General features: G+C 40.2%; 1 protein-coding gene across 2 annotated transcripts; it reads right to left on the bottom strand.

Moving 5' to 3' along the window:
* Positions 1 to 6,751: 6,751 nt before the first annotated feature.
* On the bottom strand, positions 6,752 to 13,561 carry LOC104211715 (transcription elongation factor TFIIS-like). 2 transcript variants are annotated; one of them, XM_009760809.2, is made up of 3 exons: positions 13,280 to 13,561; positions 13,014 to 13,206; positions 6,752 to 7,949 (listed from the first exon to the last, which is right to left on the bottom strand). In XM_009760809.2, exons 2-3 carry the CDS (start codon positions 13,176 to 13,178, stop codon positions 6,969 to 6,971), a joined length of 1,146 nt encoding a protein of 381 aa, XP_009759111.1. In that variant the 5' UTR covers positions 13,179 to 13,206; positions 13,280 to 13,561; the 3' UTR covers positions 6,752 to 6,968. The 2 variants fall into 2 exon arrangements, with proteins under 2 accessions (XP_009759111.1, XP_009759112.1); XM_009760810.2 differs by having other exon boundaries at positions 13,014 to 13,193; positions 13,280 to 13,559.
* Positions 13,562 to 20,011: the final 6,450 nt, after the last annotated feature.

Below are 20,011 nucleotides of genomic sequence, written 5' to 3'. Positions count from 1 at the left end.
TGTATCCGTTCCTCTAACCATGCCACCTTAAGTGTTGATGCCTCCACCTTATTCGCCCGCTCGGACCTGCAAACGCAAAGGGCATCTTCTAGGGCCGCTGCCTCAGCCATAGCGGCCATTCTGCCCTTTTCGGCACAACCCAATTCCTCGACCTTGGCACTCAGCTCACCCCGTAGATCGACGGCCCTTGCCTCCCTTTGCCCGAGTTCAGCCATTAAAGATGCCAATTGTATTTGAAGGTCAGTGTTCTCAGCCATCACCCCTTGCTTACCTCGAGATCGTCCTCTTTGGTCTTCAGAGCCGCCTCAAGCTCGTTGCACCTTCCTATGGACCTTATAAGCTCATCATCCCTCTCCCTTAGCTCTTCATCTTTCTTCATCAACTCATCATCATTCTGTTTAAGCCTATCATGAAGGAACTAAAATTCGCCATCCTGGCTAAGGAAGTCGACCAGCGTTTGGTGCTTAGTACGGTACTCCTTGTACTTGGAGTTCATCTTCTTGAAAATGGTCGTCCTCCGCTCCTCCCGCCGGTCACACTCAATCCCCATGATAAGAGTCTGACAAGAAAAAAGAGAGGACTTAGTGTGGACGAATTACGCATACAAAACAAATCATAACACAAAAATTGTAAAGCACTTACTTGCAGAGCCATGCCAGATATACCCAATGACAGATCCGCATCATTCACTGCCTGTAGTGCCGTGTTCTCAGAAGCCGAGCACAAGGTAGCAAAAGTAGGCATCTCCCATTCTGAGTTGGCCAAAAGGTCGTAGTCCACAGGAATGACTATGTTCTGGTTAGGACCCTTCATCCTTATCTCCACACGGGTGTCCCTCTCTAGGAAGGCTCCTCAGGGTCGATATCCGAGCCTGAGTCGTCGTTTCTCGTAGGGACCGCTCTATCCCCCTCGGTCACCGATGATGCGCCACCTCCTGCTGCCCGTAAAAGCTCTCTACTACCACGAACCTCCTCAACTCTAGAGGGTCTCCTCTCTATAACGGCACCCGCCGTGGAAACGGTCTCTACGTTTGGCATAAGCACAGATTCCGCCTCCAAAGCGATGAATTTTTCTGGCTCAACATCAACAACAACGGCCTTCCCGCTTTCCACCCTTCGCCTTTTCCTCGACGGTGACTCTTCGCCATCAGACGGCTCATATACAAGATGATAGACTGGCTGGGAAGAGATCTCATCTCGCACGACAACGGCTTAAGGGGCGGAGTCCCTCATCGGCGGAACTTAAGTCCGACTTTTCCGAGAGGACTCAGCTAAGGCAAATTGCATTCCAGCCGATGCGACAGCTTGGCGAAATGCGGGCATCGGAGCCTTCTTCTTGGAAATTCGTCGACCTAGCACTAAAGGGAGGTCGCATCAAAGAACAATGGTAAATAACAACAAACTGAAGGAATGACACTTACTGGATGGGATATTGGCTCCAAAACGATTGTGGAAGGGTGCCCAATCATGAATTCCCAAGGTATGGGGTAACACGTGAGCCACCCAATCTTCAATATCGAAGACGGGAGAAGGTGAACGCCTCTCAGCTAAAATACAAAGAGGGTCGCGAGTGAGCCGAAAATGAGAGAATGAAAGAAAATAACGAGCGTACGGTAGGATACTTACGATTATAGTTCCATTGCTCGGGAAATCCAGTTGGGTCCGCCACCAGGTGTTCGGTCTTGATGAAGAAGTACTTCTGCCAAAATCGCCTATTTGTCTTGTCATCCATCCCGGTCACCAATCCTCTGGTCCTACGATGTCGTAAGTGTATCAAAGTACCTCTATAAAATCTAGGTGAAAATAGGTGCAGCAGGCAGGAAAACCTTATACAAATAAAGTGAGAGTTGCGTCGGGTAGACATTATAAAATCGGCAAAACTCCTCCACTAACGAGAGGAGAGGGAGAGAATAACCAATTATGAATGGATAGACGTAGAAAGCACAATATCTGGGTCGATGAACCTCTATGATGTCACTTCTGGCTGGAACAATTTTGACATGAGGAGGAATGCGATATTTAGACCAGAGGTCGGCTATGTGAGGTGATCCCGTCTTAGAGAGCTTCTGAGCAAGAGCGGGAGCGGGTTCCTTTGGAAAATCATTTCTAACCAAAGGGTTCTTGGGGACTATCTCTTCTGCGGTGGGGAAGCTTTCTTCCTCTTTAGCCATGAATTCCTCACCGCCGGAAGGAAGCGCCACCGATAATGGAGTGGCATCAGAAACGTCGTCGTGAATATAAAGAAAGTCAAACATGTTTCCGTTACAAAACGTATGCAACAAAATCTGAAGAGGTTATTGACTGGGTAAGAAGTTAGAGATCAAAATTGAAGAGACTTCGAGAAATTGAAAGTGGAGATCGGAGAAGAAGATCAAAGGGGAACAATCCATTAGCGAAATAAGAAATAGTGAAAATTTTCAAAAATAAAGCCCCCCCCCCCCAATCTATTTATAGGGATGGCTGGCACTAAAATCGAAGCAACAAACTGACAATGGTGCCAGAATCGAAACGACAGAAGCATTGACGCTACCTCAGGAAGATGCATAATTATGACGCATGTGGTTATGATGTCAGCCACACCAATCGCGGCCTCGCTGGCCACGCTATTTTTTCGACCTCGGCCGTTTCGACTTAGTAAACACGACCAAATTTCTTCTAAGCGGATGCAGATCAGGTCCGCTTCTCGAGGGCATGCAAGATCACGACCTCAACATGCGGGGGACTAACTTTATTGGTCAAAATTTGGCGACTTAATAATTGTAGATAGATCATGTCAAGGACGGAGTCGATCACGGCATTATGGCGAGGAGTCGTCCTCAGAAGGATCATTGTCGAGGACGAGCAGCTGGAGTAAAGAAGTTACGGTAGGATAGGCTTAGAAATGGACACTAGGAATATTCCTTTGGATATCCCTTATATTGTATTTGTTAGGGTTTCTTGGGAAAATCCCTTATAAATAGGAAGAGATGGAGAACAAAAAGGGATCTTCACTTTTTATGATAAGAGCACTTTGTAAAGAGTTGACAAAGAGGAATATACAACTATTGTCTTGTTCACTGACTACTTGACTCAGCATATATTATTCACTCTTAATTTCCTAGATCCGAGGATTCATTATCCATCTTCACTTCCCATCCTTCCACATTGTTGTCAGGCAGAAGATTCATCCAAGTCACATAATATTTGGGTGATAAATTTTCTCTTATTACATTTATTGTCATTACCTACATTTATTGTCATTGCCTACATTTATTGCATGTTCTTATTATTATAGCATTCATTGGTAATCACTGAGCTCATATCTGATATTCACCATCCTTAAATGTTACCCGTACGGTTGATATCCTTCAATATTAGATCTAGAATTTATTATGTGTAACTAAGATTCATCCTCTGCTTTATCATTAATTGGTTTAACAAAGAGCTTAACACATTTTGGTCAAACAACCTCTACTTGGGAAATTCAACTATATATAATGGTGGTGTTCACGGTTTGGTTAAAAATTGACCAAAACCGAAACTCTATCGGGACTAGCTAAATAATTTTTCTGGGTTTGGTTTTGGTTGATTTTGAATTTTAAAAAACTCACAATATTTTATTTGGTTTGATTTTATAAAAAACAAGCCAAAGAAAAAATCGAATCAGATCGACAAATTATATTCAAAATTATGAATATATATAAAATATATTAAACTTTTTTAAAAATTAAATATTTTGTATACTTTCCATCAAAAATTTATTTTTACCATTAGTTTTACCTCTATACGCTAATGGTCTTTAGGCCAGCCTAATTCTTAAAAAGAAAATCGTGAATCCAAACCCATTTTGTAAGGGAATAGCTATGAAATATTTCCCTAGACTTTTTCATAAACTTTATTCACCTATTAAAGCCTATAGATCTCAACACATTTTTCTCCATAGCCTTATATTAGTGATTGCTACATATAGGTAATTATTATGTGAGCTTCCTCGCTTTTGATATCAGTATGTGGTCATTCTGATTTTTGCTTTTTTCTCTTCTAGGGGTGTGGATGGTTTTTTCATGTTTCGCCGTTAGTTTCAAATGGACATGGATGTTTTCCGTTACTTGGGCTAATTATGTTCAAGTTTTACAAACTTAGAGGATATAAAGTGCTCCGAACTATATTTAAAGGTCAAATTAAGTCTATCCCAAAGATGAAGAATACAATGTTGCCCATGCCTATTTCAGAGGAAAGCCAATTTGCACATTAAAAAGCCACGTGCCTGCAAAAGACTGCTGTTTTGAGGCTCGTGCCGCTTTCAGATATGACCAGCATATCCCTCCTTCCACGTGGCATTGTCAGTAAATCTTACACGTGGCACCAACCCATTTACTCCTCCAGCTATAATATATAAGCAAAGAACCCTATTCATCCCTTTCTCGGCAATCTCAAGAAAATGCAGCTTTTTGATTGATACCCCCACGAAATTCGATCTCCAAGAAGAAAAAAAATCATATCTTTGTTTGACGGCTATGGAGTTGTGTTTTCTCCCTCACGTTAAGACTCTCAATTATTTTTCTTTGTCACCTCATTATCAGACACCCATTTCCATGATTTCTGCTACTCATCCTTCAACCCTCCAATTTCCATGCAGTTATGTTAATAAAAGCATAAGTTGGAAGTTGAAGTTGAAGTGTGCAAAAGGAAAATGGGGTTCAGTTTGGGAAATAGAAAGAAAGTTAGAGGAGGGGATGGGTATTGAAGATCAAGAGTTGAGCAGATTGACGGATAAGTGTAAAGGAGAAGGCGGAATGGTAGAGTTGTTGGAGTGTTTGGAAAGAGAAGCGATTATGGGAGAAGACGAAGGAAAAGAACCAATGGATTACAACAGGAGAGCTCAGATTTTTGATAAAAGTTCTCGAGTTTTCCAGGCTCTCAAGGAAAGAGAAGCTACTACTACTAGTGGTCTCTGATTCTTGACTCTTTGTAAAGGAGGAGGGGAAATCAAATGTGCAAAAATATTGGAATTGTGGTTGGCTAAAGGATAATTTTGCAAAATCGTGTATGATACCATCAATATTACTGCCTTATAGTAATAATAATTAACATGAGCTGCTTATGTTACGTTGCCCCTGTTGCAATTAGTCTTTATTCCTGTCATCTCTCTGATCTCTCCTCTCCCCTTATAGCAATACATAGACAAAATAGTTAAAAAGAAAAATATTTAAAAGTAACCAATCCATACATAATATACATTTCATGTATTATTCACAACATAATATTCCCTATATATGAATTATAATGTAGGAGCTGTTTATGCAGTTTTAGGGTTTAGGATGAGTGATAACCCATCTTCCCTTTGATAAATAAATACATCTTTATTAAGAGTATTGAGTCCTAAATCTCAAGCTTTTTTCTTTTGCGAGTTTGGGTTTTGATATGATTGGTCTTGAATGTTGGGGTTATACTACTTCTACAAAAATGCAAGTTCAGGCTCCATACAGATTTCAAACTGCAAATAAAAGAATTAGCAAACTTGGCCAGGGAAGCTTCTTCTTATTCCCTCTCAAGGATGGAATTCTCCAGTATCACTTGAATACTTTCCTTCCCTAGAGAAATGCAGGACACTCTGAAAAGTGAAAACCAAAGCTCAAAACAATGAACAGTTTGTGGATGGCTGTATTTAGGAAGGATGAGGGATTTCGCACTTCTTAGGCAGCTGCATGGCTAGTTATGGATCATTCCCCAGGGAAGGCAACCACTGGTAATTCTTGTAAGAGCAAAGGTAGCCCTTATAATGTCTGCATTGGCCAGTGCAAAGAAGGATTCGGCTGTTGGGTGCCTGCAGATTTGGCGGTGCCACTAATGGTTTGCATGCCATTAAACCTTCCCCTGTCATTTTACATATTTCTTGAGGCCGCTACACCTCTATACTACTACTGCTCAACATAATGGCAACCAGAGCCTAAGCCACACATCTTTTTGGCCAAGTAATGCTCCATCTCTGTTTTTTTCTGAATTACTTTCGATTTGTGTAATATGTAGGTAAATAGCATGAAATCAAGGGTTTAAGTGTGCAAATTATTGGATATAAGCCTGGGTGGTGTAACAACAGGAAACCAGTGACAGTCACTAGGCGTTACTTTCTGGCAAAACCGTGGTGTCAAGGACACTGGTTTTTGAGCCGTCAAGTGGCAGTTCCTTGTTACCGTGGCTTCTCATTATCACTGCATTGACCATTGATGAATCCAGAAGTATGTGATACTGTTCGTAAGTTTTCCTTCACTGTTCACTCGTTTTCAAGTGGTACCTGTGTCAAGTTTACTTGAAAAAGAGAATTGTACCTTGCCCAGCTATCAGAAAATCATTGCAAAACTAGCGTAATTGCACATGAATAAGAGAACTGTATCTTGCGCTCCAATCTATAAACTCATGCAAATGTATCGTACACCACGGAAGAATGCAGCTGTTATAACCATGATCTCATCTTCCCTGCAGTTCACAAAACCTATGAAAGATGAAATGTCCATGAATCGGAAATTACTGGTAAATTTCTATGGTGAAGAAGGAAATACCAAATGTAAAAGAGAGGAATGCTTTGAGAAGTTGACTCCCCTAGAATTTTGGTCAGGAGCATGAGAGATCAGGACTTGAAAATTCTGTTTGTATAGCGGAATCGCATACCATAGTAGACAACCACGCCACCTCATGTTGCCAAATGATTCAACAAAAAAACTAGGCATTCAACTTTAGTCCCCCTCCACAGTAAAACTTTTAGATCAAGCATAGAGCTGAAAGTTGAATCACAAATAGACAAATAACGACTGGTAACAAAATTGGGCTACAGGGCTAACTCAGAAAAGAAAAACACAGTGTTCAGATGTCATAATATCCCATACAATAAAATAGCTTGGGCGATCGTTCCATGGATATCGGAGACCGCCTCAAAGAAGACAATTAAAAAACAACCTAGAAACTACATCATAGTTGAGAAAGGGATCAAGTTTAACAGAACTTCCAGCGATTATCGCAGTTTACACACGTCACATATGTGGTCATTGGTTCATCAGCACTCCGAGTTTGCATCTGGTAGTAAGTGGTCTGATTTTTCCCACACCTACCGCACTTAAACTTATCAGTACTGGCCACTGGAGGACCTCCAAGTTGGCTATTAAATAATGCTTTTTCTTTAATCTTCTGATTCTCCTGTTGCCTTTCATCACTTGCCATATCTTCTGGGCTCAATTCGATAATACTACGAGGTGGGTACTGTCCTAGAAGGACTTTTCTTCGAAAATCTGGGTTGTTTGGATCCTTAATGTTGAACATTATAGATCTATACTTAAACTTTTGGGCGCCATTAGATCTACCCCACTTGTCAAACATTGCAGTTTCCACCTGAACTGCAACTCTATAAGGATCACAGGCATTCACAACATCCCTCAAATTATCATCAACTTCACCTGAGACTTTGCAAAGAGCCTCAGCAAGGAGCTCCCGAACTTTGTCTCTCACAGAATCCTTACAGTAAATGAGAGCAGACAACTTTGGTGGGGCAGCAGTTGCCGCGTTAGAGCTCAATTTCTCATCCTTGGGTGTCTTCTCAATCTTTACACTTTTGGAAGTAGTACTCTCAGTCTTCACAACAGTGACATTCTCAGACTGTATCTCGGTAAAGGAACTTTCTGACTTTGCTGCTCTCTCAGATTTTGACATCACAGACCTGCTTGACTTCTCAACCTTCACATTCTCATCCCTCGACACCTTTTCAACCTTCACCGAGTTCACACACTGAAATTTATTGGCTTCATCACCATCAGCTCCAGCACATTCAGATTTTACAGATTCCCCGTTTACTCCATTGCCATTCTTATTTTTCATTGTTTCTCTCACAATTATGGTCTTCCAGTTCTTAACTACATCAGAAGCCAATGCCTGGATCTTCTCCCTTGGATGTTTTGTCAATAGCCGGAGACGTTTGCCCACCTGAAACATTATTCTTTCCATCAAATACAGGAAAAGGATTATGTACCTCCACTAGCAGATAGGCACCTTCAAGTGCACAATAACTAGAACAAAGAAACAATAACAGGTAGTACAACCAGTATGTGATATAGCATGAACTCAGAAAAATGACAAGCGTCTTTTACCCTAAAGCAGAGTGAAAGCGGAGAGAGACAATTGCAGCAGTAGCAATAACAATGACAACAAGAAATTTGCAATAGCACTAATAAGAAATTTCCTTTGAACCAAGACCCCACAAAAAGAAATTTTCAATGTCTTTTCAATGGATATCTTTAAGCTATCTTCTTATAAAGTTTGGGTTTTCTTTGGGTGGAAGGGGGTAGAAATTTTGGAGGGGAAGGGTGCTGGGTTAGAACTCAGACCCATCTACCATAGAGGAAGACCTGATGGTTCTTCTCTCTAGCCACTCACCCCACTCGGGGTGGAAATGAATTTGCAAAACGCGCACATGCTAAAATTACCAATATGCACATTCAAACACATGGACATTCTCCAAATATGTATTATCTCTTATAATATAGGAAAGATCTTAGGGTATTTACCAGAGCTTTGTTGGGGAGGTGGCGGTGGAGATTCGGGGTAGAAGAGCATGCTCTATGGAGGGAGATCATAGTAGAAAAGTACGATTTCACGGGAGGGGGTTGGAGGACCAAGGCAAGCACAGCACATTTCGGGTGTGGCATGTGGAGGAGCATCATGAAGAATTGGGAAACCTTAAATGGCAACATCACTTACAGGGTGGGAGATGGAAATGGAAGGAGAATCAACTTTTGGAATCATAGGTGGTGTGGAGAGGATACTCTGGGGGTCTCTTTCCCCACGTCTTCATAGTTTCAAACCAGAAGGAATTGATGGTTCAACAAATTCGTAAGGAGCATGAAAGGGGTAATATGAGACCTCTCATTTAGAAAAAACATGCAAGATTGGGAGATTGCGGAACTCCAAGATTTGTTGGCACTGCTATATAGGCAAGACAGGCCCCAGCCATCTTGTGATTCTTGGAGATGGGGGTTGCGTGGCGATGGTTTGTTCACCGTACAGTCTGTATGTTGGTGAGAGAGGACGCCACTTTTCCATACTCCTCGATCTGGATTCCTAAGGCGCCCATGAAGGTGTGCTTTTTTGCATCGCTAGCGGCGAGGGGAATGATCTTGATTGCTGAAAATCTGTGAAAGAGAGGAATTACACTTGTTAGTTGGTGCTACATGTGTAAAAGCTCAGGGGAAGAAGTTGATCATCTTTTGTTGCATTGGCCTGTGTCCTCGGGTTTGTGGAGGTCAATCCTGAATCTTTTTGGTGTTCAATGGGTGATGTCAAGCACTGTAAAGGAAATGTTATATAGCTGGGCCGGTTTCCGTAGAAGAAGAAAGCAAAAGGCGTGGAATTTTGCCCCGTTAGCTCTAATGTGGATAGTTTGGGGTGAGAGAAATAGGAGAGCTTTTGAGAGGATTAAGTCTCCTTTTTCACATCTTAAGAAAAATTTTATATCTCTGATCGCTTTTTGGTGCACTCATATAGCCCCTACTTGTATAGAAGATTAGGCGTCTTTTGTAGAGAATCATGTTCTGATGTAAATTCTCTACTTTTTGGTATACTTCTTGTATACGGGAGTTTTCTCCCTTTTGATTAATACAATTTACCTTATCAAAAAAAAGGTTAAGAAAAAAAGAAATCCTGCATTCAACCTCTAGCTTCGAAGAACCCGTAGATACGACGTTAAGAAACCACAAAATCCGGCATTCAACCGCCATTAGTATTTTTTTTATTGGTATCAGATGAGAACGTATGTCATCTTTGTTGGTAAAAAATCCGGACTGTACTCAGAATAGATTAAATGCCAACATAACATTTATGGATTTCCAAATAGTATCCATTGCAACTACGACAAGCGAGAGGTGGCACTAGTTGCCTATGAGAACTTTTGCCACGAACAAGACATGCTACCAGATGTTAGAAATTTCTCCTCTTCTGCCTAGCTGGCTCCTATTTTGTCTGTTTTCACATAGGATTTACAAATGATATTGGCTTCATTTTTCACTACATTTTTGCAATTTTTGGTCAACTCTTGTCCTTGTAATAATGGAGATATGAAACTCATCATCGGTAATACCAAGAAAGATGAAACAATAGGGCTGCACTACTACCAATGTCTTGTGAGTACTATTATCATTATTTTTTCTACTTGTATTCAATAATTGTCTATCCTGGTTGTATTAATAACATTGGTCTTACTATATTATTTAGTTGAAAAGTTATGAGCATCGTTAACAGGCCAATGTCAAGTGTAGCAACACCGATTTGAATAAGGTTAGTTGTCCTATTATGCCATTTCAAATTATTGTGCTTGGAGTAATTTGCACATTTTGAGAAGCAACTCGCAATTGATTGATCCACATGCGGTATTGGAGTTCCATTATATTTGACATTTTAACTTGTAGATTTGCTAGAATCTCTTCTTCTAAATCCTTTGTACTAAGTAGGTTGGAGATGCAAATGGTGCCTCCTCTTCATCAGTTGATGAATTGGGATCTTTACTGTGTGCTCTCAGGATTTTTAGAGATACATTGTATAGTGCCCTTAAACATGAAGATTTGACTCGCAAATAGGAGAAAGACAATGATGAGGACGAGTTTGAGGATAAACAAATGATGTAACTTGACCTTGTAACCTTTGTTAGTTTTGTGGATTAAAATAGTGTTCACTTTACCCGTGCATGTTACAATGTTACATAATGTAACTGAATGGGACACACTCTTTAGACACGTCCATGTATGTAGTTAAACATTCTCCTACATTTACCTTACTTAGAATGTTTTTTAGTATTGCAGTGTTTAGAAAAGCGATCGCTTCGTCGCTTAAAGCGCGAAGCGACAGTGTATCGCTTCAGTCTGCTCGAAGCGATGCGATCTTGGAAAGCGCGCGCTTCACTAGCTGAAGCGACGAAATCGACGAAGCGATCGCTTCTTTACAAAAAGCGATAACTGGCCCTTTTTTATAAAAAAAAAACTTGGGGTCTGTTTTTTAATTATACAAAATAGACCCCTACATAGTCACACTGCTTCTCCCGTCAAAACAATTAAACAAAGATTGACAAAGGCCTAGGGTTGACCCCTTCTCTCTCAAGCTCAAGCTCGACCACTGCTTCTCCAGTCGACCGGTCCAGGTAATTTCTTTCTCCTTTCTTCTTCTCCTTTCTCCTTCTCCTTTCTTATTTTTCTTCTGCTTCTTCTGCTTCATCTGCTTCTCTGCTTATTTTTCAGAATTTTTTTTTCTTTTGCTTCTGCTTCTTTTGCTTCTGCTTCTTCTTTTTCTGCTTCTTCTCTGATTTTGCTTGTCCTATGGTTTGTGGATGGTTTGTGGATGATTTGGTGGTACCTAGTACCTACTTTTAAGTATTTAAATTGAAGTTTATGATTATTTATAATTTTACATTATGTTTTTTAAGAATTGCGCTTCACTTTAATAAAGCGTGCGCTTCGCTTTTGAAGCGAAGCGAGCCCTTGTCACTTTTTTGCGCTTCGCGCTCTCAAAAACACTGTAGTATTGTTATGGGCACGTTTAAAGCTCACTTAAGCCTTAAGGCTCGGTGAAGATTAGTGCGCTACCAAGCTTCTTTTTAGCCAAAAGTACTTATTTGGCCAAAAGTGCTTTTTTCAGGGTTAAGGTATTTCGCCAAGCATTTAGAAGGGAAAAAGTGCTTCTGAGTAGAGGCAAAAGCAGGTTTTGAGAAGCAGAAAAAAAAGTAGCTTATTCCCAAAGGCACTTTTTTGAAAAACACTTTTGAGAAAAATACACTTAGAAGCACTTTTTAAAAGCTTGGTCAAACACTAATTGCTACCCAAAAGTGTTTTTCAAATTAATTAGTCAAACACAAACTACTTCTAACTAAAAGTACTTTTTTGAAATGCACTTTTCAAAATAAGTTGATTTTAGAAGCTTGGCCAAACAGGCTATTAGTATAACCGTCAAGCTGTTAAGCGTGTGCACCTTGACCGATAGGTTCTATCTGTAAGGCACAACATCTTATATATACCTTAACTATTTTGGACCACTCCAAGAGACCATGTTCAAAATGAAGCTCTCTATCCATGACTCCGGGGTCTAGACTCAGGGCTATTTGTGTTGTCCGTTTTTTATAATTTACCAGAAGCACAATTCCCAAGTTTCCATTCCCCTAGTCCATATTGTTTTTCTATCCGCAACGAATACTCAAAGTTGCTTCAAGATAGCTCCAATAGCAAAATGTTAGGGCACAAGGATAAGTTTAGTAATTAGAAAAAAACAACCCATAAATAGTAATTATTTCAAGAACCTGAAAAGTATTCAATCAGTAAGAAGTCATACTGATCCTCCCTCCCTCTATCCTCACTTCCTCACTCCATCCTCAGCACAAATGCTTAAACATCACAGTTGGCAATTTTTCTAGCGAACAACAAAGAAAAGTCCAATCAGGGCTATTAAGCTTCTCAAATCCAGAGACTAGGTTTACTTTAGGTTTCCTAATTGTTGTATGAACTCTAACAAGTACTCAATCCATTTCAATTTATGTGACATAGTTTGACTAGACACAGAGTTTAAGAAAAAAAGGAAGCCTTTTGAAATTTATGGTCTTAAAAGCTTAAGAGTACTTAATAGCTTTTGTGGGGCTTTCAATTTGTGTGACTATAAAAGCTTCTCATTAAGTATAAAATGTTGTAAAATAAAAAGTTTAAAGTTAAATTATTTCCAAATATATAAATGCCTAACGAAAGTGTGTCACATAAATTGAAAGGGAGGGATTAGTATACAACTTGCTGCCTTGTAAATTCAACATCAGAAGAACTAAGCAACTGTTGTTATGTACAGAGTTGCATTCCAACAAAAAAAGTACATATAGATTGCAAAAAGATTGAAACTTTGCAAACTGTAAGCGTTTCAACAGTGACTAAACTGAATAGACAAATATGGGGATTCTAAAACTGAAAACGCCGGAGATTGTGTATTAACACATTGGCGACAGAAGAAAAGGAGGAAATATTAGGGTACCTGTGAGGAGACGAGGACTTGATAATTGACAGGAAATTTCTTGAGCCGTTTCAAAGCGTCAAGGCACCTACTCTCCTCAGGTGAAGAATCAGCACCGCCGTCAACTGCAGCTGCATCAGCCGCTCGCTTTACCGCATCAAACAGCTCAATCAGCTCCTTCTCCATCTCTTTATTTCACCACTATACAGACCGACTAAAAACAATCAAAAAAACACATAAGAAAATTAATATAATAGCAATGCGCAGAAGGAAGGAATCGAGCTTACCGATGCGAAATTGAATTAGGATTAGGAGAGTGGCGAAAGCATAAGAAACCCTAGAGCGTAGATGTGGGCAGGGGAGACTGGTCGCATCGTAAACATGTAACGCTTTGAGGCGGGGGAATGAGATAATCGAGGTTGTTGCGGCACGTGTGCGGTGATCGGACGGCAGAGAAGGAGATAACAGGATCCAATGATGCGGGATCGGCCAGAGTGTTAGAGAGGGTTACGAATTACGATTTGCCAAATCTGAAAAACTGAAACTGGGAACTGTACTTCGTCCTATGTGTTTTCTACCTATAGGAAACATTTATATAATTGGTACAAGGCCACGTGACTTCCTAGAAGTTCTGCTTCTACGTGGCGGAGGGTATCAATTACTCATACTAGCTTCTTTTAAGGGGCAAAAATAAATTTGCTTCTTTTATTATTACTAGTGTTAGTGTATGTGTGCATCATATCAATCTATCTATTTATTTATATTTATATTTATATTTATATTATTATAAAAGCACGAATAATTTATTTTAAATATCGAACGATTAAAATATTCTTAAACATTGATCGACTTTTATAATCTTAAATTTTTATATAATTTAAAGATATAATTATAAATTACCTAAAGTTGGAATTCTTTTTCGATTTAAACTACACCATACGCCGAGCTTACAACTGAAGTCTCTTCCAAGTAACCATTGCAATGGGATTGTTGGAATTCTTCAAACGTTTGATTCATTTTGGAATTCTACCACAAATTATCTTAGTGTTTAAAGGAAGTCAATGGTTTTATACAAAGGGCTCCGTACAAAATTGATGGCACACGATGAATGCTATTTTAATTGTGTATTTGCTTCTTGATATGGTACGTATTCCACAAAGATAGTAGTTTCATCTTTAGCTTATCAATGCTAATTTTATTATCTTAAATTTCATTCAAAGTACGCTCCTCTAATCTATTTTATTCTTCATATTTTAGATTTTTTATGGTAATATGATCATGTCCAACTATGCTTTGTAAGAAGAACAAAGCGGTCGCTACAAATATAATACGACTATTTAGCCCAGAATCGAATCCTCAGAGAATTAACCTACCAATTACTTTTGTTAGACTCACTAAATTCTTTGTAATCAACTTCCCAGATATTTGAATAACGATTGGTGATGGTTTAACTAACTATAACTGAATAAAAGCAAGTAAACTAGCATCTAACTATGATTGAGTTGTAAGCAAATAAGAGAAGGATCTAAGGTTATGATTTCCTCTATTGATGGAATCCCTTCCTGTTATGTTTCACATATAATTGTCTAATCATCTCTATCGATCATGAGCACTCTTACTACCGTAAATCTCTCCCGAGTAATTACGGCAATTTACTAAACGCACTCTCCCGAGTTACGCTAGCTAACTTTTATTACATCTCACTTTAGATCGCACCCAAGGCTTCGTTATCCCTAATCCCGCCTTTAAACCTTCAGTTATTGATCCCTCATATACTTTGAGAGTGGTGTTGTTCAACAATTACCTAAATATGCACTCTCTCCCGAGTAATACATACTAAATAGGCACATCTAATTGAGGATCCTATCAATTAACTACAACAAGAACGCAGTTGAACAAATAGAGATTAAACCGGGCAAACTACATTAACATAACACGAAGTTCATCCTTCAACAGGTTCCATCAAAACCCTAGCCTAAATATTTAGCTACTCATAATCTTGTTCATCATAACAATAGCAAAACTCATCATAAATGGTAAAATACAAAAGGAATAAAGGAAGAACTCGATGTTGAATTATCCTCCTTGCCTCTTGCCTCTCATTGCCTTTAACTAAGCTGTAAAAACCTTGATAATGTCCTTTTGGGCGAGCTAGACCTCTTATAGTAGAATTACCCCCGAACTTCCAAGTTTATCCCTGAATTATATATTCCGAACTGGACTAGCGTGGTTGCGCTAGTGACCATGCATATGGCATAATATTCTGCCTCGAATTCCTAGGTTAGTGCGGTCGCACTAGTGGGTGCGCTAATGGCCGCGCTAAGTTGGATCATCATTTCAGCTCTTCATTTCTCTCTTCTTTCAACGTACTCAGCTCCGAGGGGCTTTTCTTGCTTCAATTTTAGCTCCAAACACAGTCCTAAGTCCTCATAAGCGCAACTCGCTCCTGCAAAACATGAAATTCACAATTATAACCAATTTATCATCATTTAACTATCCTAGAACAGTGAAACATCGTCAAGCTGGGGCATAAACAGTCGCCAAATTACATGAATCTAGCCTATTATCAACACCCCACACTTAAATCATTGCTAGTCCTCGAGCAATCTACCACACTCTATAGAGGTTCCTTCACTATGCTTTTCCCCTAACGTATCACACTAAGAACAAATCACCAAAGTTGCATCGAGTAGTGTACGACCTTTGCCTCAAAAGTCGACTCTAACGTGCCATGCAATATTTGTACTTACTCAAATTACTCTATACAGAAGTCAAGACTTACCTTTCCTTCGTGAATCATATGCCCTCACATCACACAGGAGAGTAGTTCCACAAATAATAATATTAAGAACAATTAGGAACTTATATAGACAAAATCCGCTCACTCTCCGAAAGAAAATTCATATGCCACACAGATGCACCATAAGCTTGCATGTAGTGTACTACTCTACTAATCGATCCCATTCAGTCTAAGATCAATTAGGACTTCATTTGGTTGTAATGTAGGCTAAGGGACGGGTAGGATATATTTGGATATAGTGACTAACCTCCCTAAGCACTTTTAATACAATCACATTAGCATTCAAAACCATACTTATGTCAAATCAGACATTCCACCACACTTCTCTTTATAATACCCCAACTCCATTAGGTGAAATTGTATCAAGTCACCACTTATCAAATTCTATATTTACTCATTCTCTTTCTTTTTTTTCTTTTTCTTTTTAAGTGGCGCTTATTCTTTTACTTTTTCAAAAACTGGACCTTTTCTCTATTTCATCGGTTCCACTCAAAAACCAAACCACCACCACACACTTTAGCTTTTACCTATTTCATAACCATTCAAGTGCTCATGGGAGATAAAAGGGTTCAAGCAGATGGGACGTTCAACCAATTGGGTAAGGTTTGTAATGTGGTTGCTAAAGAAACAGGTTAATAGGCTCAACGGGGTTAACTACGATGTATTGCATTTAGGTGTGTATACTTTATATATCTGGCTTAACAAAGAAATGGCTATATCACTTCTAAGACTGAATAAAGCCACTATTTCACTTTGCAAACAAACAGGGCAAGTTCTAGGCATCAAATATAGAGCATAGAATACAGTACAACTCACACACACATGGCACATGAGTCTCTCCAGATTGGCTTATCAAGACACTCTTACTTGAGTATTCAAGTCAGTTACAAACAATTTAAGGCACTCTATCAAGAATCAACCACTAAGACTAGGCGCTACACTCTAGTTTCTATTATGTTCAGATGTATCAGCTCCAAGGGTTTTTCTTTCTATTTCAGCTCATAGCCCATTAATACTAACTAAAAACTAGAAACAAAATAAACAAAAACTAATTACACCCGGTTCAAGCAAAACCTTTGGAAAAGAACCGTGGCCCAAAGAAAAACCAAGGAGGAGTTACTACACTTCCTAAAACAAAAAAATCTTTTTGGTATTTTCTTTAGATTTACTTCCCTTAAGAAAACTGTCTAGAAGATCTGTCCTCAGGAAGAGTCCAACATATTTCTATTTTTTTTTCATGTCGACTTAGACCCTGAAGAACTCTGTTGAAAGAGATCTGTCGTCGGGACAAGTCAACTTACCTACTTTGAACTTACCTAATTTGACTACTACTCAAAACCACCAAAAACAATCAAGAAAAACAAAGAAAACATCAAACAGTCAAGTTGTTACATATACACACATACATTGAAGTATCCCACACCCCACACTTAAAAGGAAGACATGTCCTCATGGCATACAAAATAAAGAACAGTGAGGTAAAGGAACTTCCTTGAATGATCACTCTTGATCGGAGACTGTATTTGGGTTCAGATTGCACGCACGACCTAGAGCTCTCAGCCAACCCAATATTTTCTTCTCCGATTTCACCTGCTGGGCAGCCACCACGTCAACACGTATACCCAAGTTAGTGACCTAGGTACGTAGTCCGGCCACCTCCTGCCCAATTCTATGAACCGGGTAACCCGAGCGGCCCCAGATGGTGCTGCAGTCCCAGATGGTGTTGTAGCTGCTATAATTTGCTCATGGGCCGGTGACTCGGCCCTCACATCCTCCTACTCAGCCTCCTCGTCCTTAGAGTCATCAGATTCACCACTATCATCACCACCCGCTACTACTGGCTCCTTCCCAGTAGTGACCTTATCTGCTCGGAATTTGTGGTCTTTTGGCACTCTCCCATCCACAGCCAGATTTTTCGGCACCTGAGCTGCCCGGCAAAGTCGAGTAACTAAGGAAGGGAAAAAGAACTCATACCTTTTCACCAGGTAACGGGTGAACATCTCCTCATGAATCATCTTGGCCACATCAAAGTTGTGGCTAGTCATAAAGCACCAAATCAGAGCCGCCCGAGGACCATTCACCTCCGTGGTGTTGGAAGATGGGATCAGGCAATTGTTGATAACATACAACTAGCACTTCCTTTCAAAGTTTAGCGTCGCAGAGGGAAACTTCTGACCATACTTCATCCATGTAATTTCCTTGTCGGGTGCACAGATTGTTGGAAAGAACATCTCCCACTGCGTGTGTGATCTTCCATACATTTCATAGTCGTCTTCATACAGATCCACAGGAGCGGGCAACTGGTAAATCCTCCGTATAGCTTCAACAGAGGCATCCACCGCCTTTCTGCGCATTGTTACTACGCCATTCACATGTTCCTTTACATTGGCATAGAACTCACGGACAACCATCACATCTCCCTCATCCGGCTCTTCAAAGAATATTTGGAGTCCCCGCCTTACCAGCTCATTATACAAGTTAGGCAACCCAACTGGAGTGACCCTATATCCATTCCCCTTTCTGGTATCGGTTTCTTAGGGGCCTTATCCGTAAAGCAGTCCTGAGCCTTGGCAGAGACGAACCTGCTACTATCAAAGGGACGAGCAGGAGTTGACCCGCGCGCCCTGGACAATCCATCTTGACTGCTGGAAGAAGCACCTGTGGTGCGGCGTTTCCTAGATGGAGCCATAGTACCTGTAAAAGGGATAACATTAGCACAACCCAAAAACAAATGTGACTCAATGCGGTTACTCAGACTTCACGTGCATAATTGGTCACAATTACTCATTTAACTCACTGTGGCATTTAAGCAAACACCTTGTGGGTATTATATACCCACATACCCATACCCCAATTCAAACATGTTGTAACCCCAATACCACCACAATTTCCCCAAATTCACCCACTAAGTTAAGATACAACTCCACTAGCATTACAACTCACAATCACTACAACATACACTACAAATTTCTACTTAAGAAAAGAAAAGAAAAAAACTACTACATAAAAAAAATAAAAACAAAAATCTGAAGAAAAAAAAGAAATTGGCAAAAAGAGAAACCTTACCTGTAGTGAGAGAAGATGGTGAGAAGTGAAGAAGAGTAAGGGAGGGTTAGGCTTGAGCCTTGGGAGTTTGGGTTGGGAATTTGGAGAAGAAGGACTTTGAAGAAGATAGAATTTGAAGGAGAAGGGAGTTAGGATTGGTGGTTTGTTTGAGCATGGGGGAGTTTTTGAGAGTGAAGAGAGGGGAGTAATTAGATGGGGGGGGGGGGAATAGTTAGGGGAAATAACATTTAACCATTATACAAAATAAAATAAATAAATAAATAAAACAAAATGTTAAGTTAACAGGAGGAACTAGCGCGGTATGAGCGCGGTCGCGCTAGTCAAAACAGTGTACTTGGCCATATGCTCGGCCACTAGCACAGGCAGTAGCGCGGTCGCGCTAGTGATGGAGAAGCTGAGGCAAAATGTTTGCCCATATGCACGGCCTGTAGCGCGGTGGGTAGCGCGGGCGCGCTCCTGAGCACGAAAATTTTCCATTTTTTCACGTCCCATGGACTTATCACCTGCTCAAGCTCACCTGCATTGGTTAGTACTTCCCAAAATCAAAATTAACAACTACTAACTATCATTGGGTTACCTCCCAACCAGCGCCTTAGTTAATGCCGTGGCACGATGATTACAACAAATCAATGGGTTACCTCCCATGCAGCGCCTGATTTAATGTCACGGCACGACGCAAATAAGCGCATTTAAGGCTCGCTCGACCTCTGAGGTTCAATCAGATGGATCTCTGACACTTTCTTTGGTTCATTCATGCCCACATATAGTTTCAATCTCTTCCCATTGACTCTAAATGTATGAGAGTCTTTCTCTGAGGCAATCTCTACAACATCTGAGGGGAATACTTTGACCATTCGAAATGGTCCAGACCATCGCGACTTGAGTTTACCCGGAAATAGCCTTAATCTTGAGTTATAAAGCAATACCATGTCTTCGGGATTGAAATTTTGCTCAACAATGTTCTTGTCATGCAACCTCTTCATTCTCCTCTTATACAGCCTCGTGCTCTCGAAAGCAAGATATCGGAACTCATCGAGCTTATGCAATTCTGTGACTCTAGTTGTGCCCGTAGCCTCAATGTCTAGGTTCAGCTGTTTCATTGCCCACCAAGCTCTATATTCTAATTCCATTGGCAAGTGACAGGCCTTCCCGA

Source organism: Nicotiana sylvestris, chromosome 3 (genome assembly GCF_000393655.2).
Source record: "Nicotiana sylvestris chromosome 3, ASM39365v2, whole genome shotgun sequence".
NCBI classification, from domain to species: Eukaryota; Viridiplantae; Streptophyta; class Magnoliopsida; order Solanales; family Solanaceae; genus Nicotiana; species Nicotiana sylvestris.
This window is presented reverse-complemented; position numbering and strand designations above follow the sequence as displayed.

Excerpts from the sequence above, each read along its gene's own strand:
- LOC104211715 (XM_009760809.2), bottom strand. The coding sequence starts at position 13,178 with ATGGAGAAGGAGCTGATTGAGCTGTTTGATGCGGTAAAGCGAGCGGCT. Across the intron at positions 7,950-13,013 it reads AAGTCCTCGTCTCCTCACAG|GTGGGCAAACGTCTCCGGCT; the intron begins GTACCCTAATAT and ends ATAATGTTTCAG.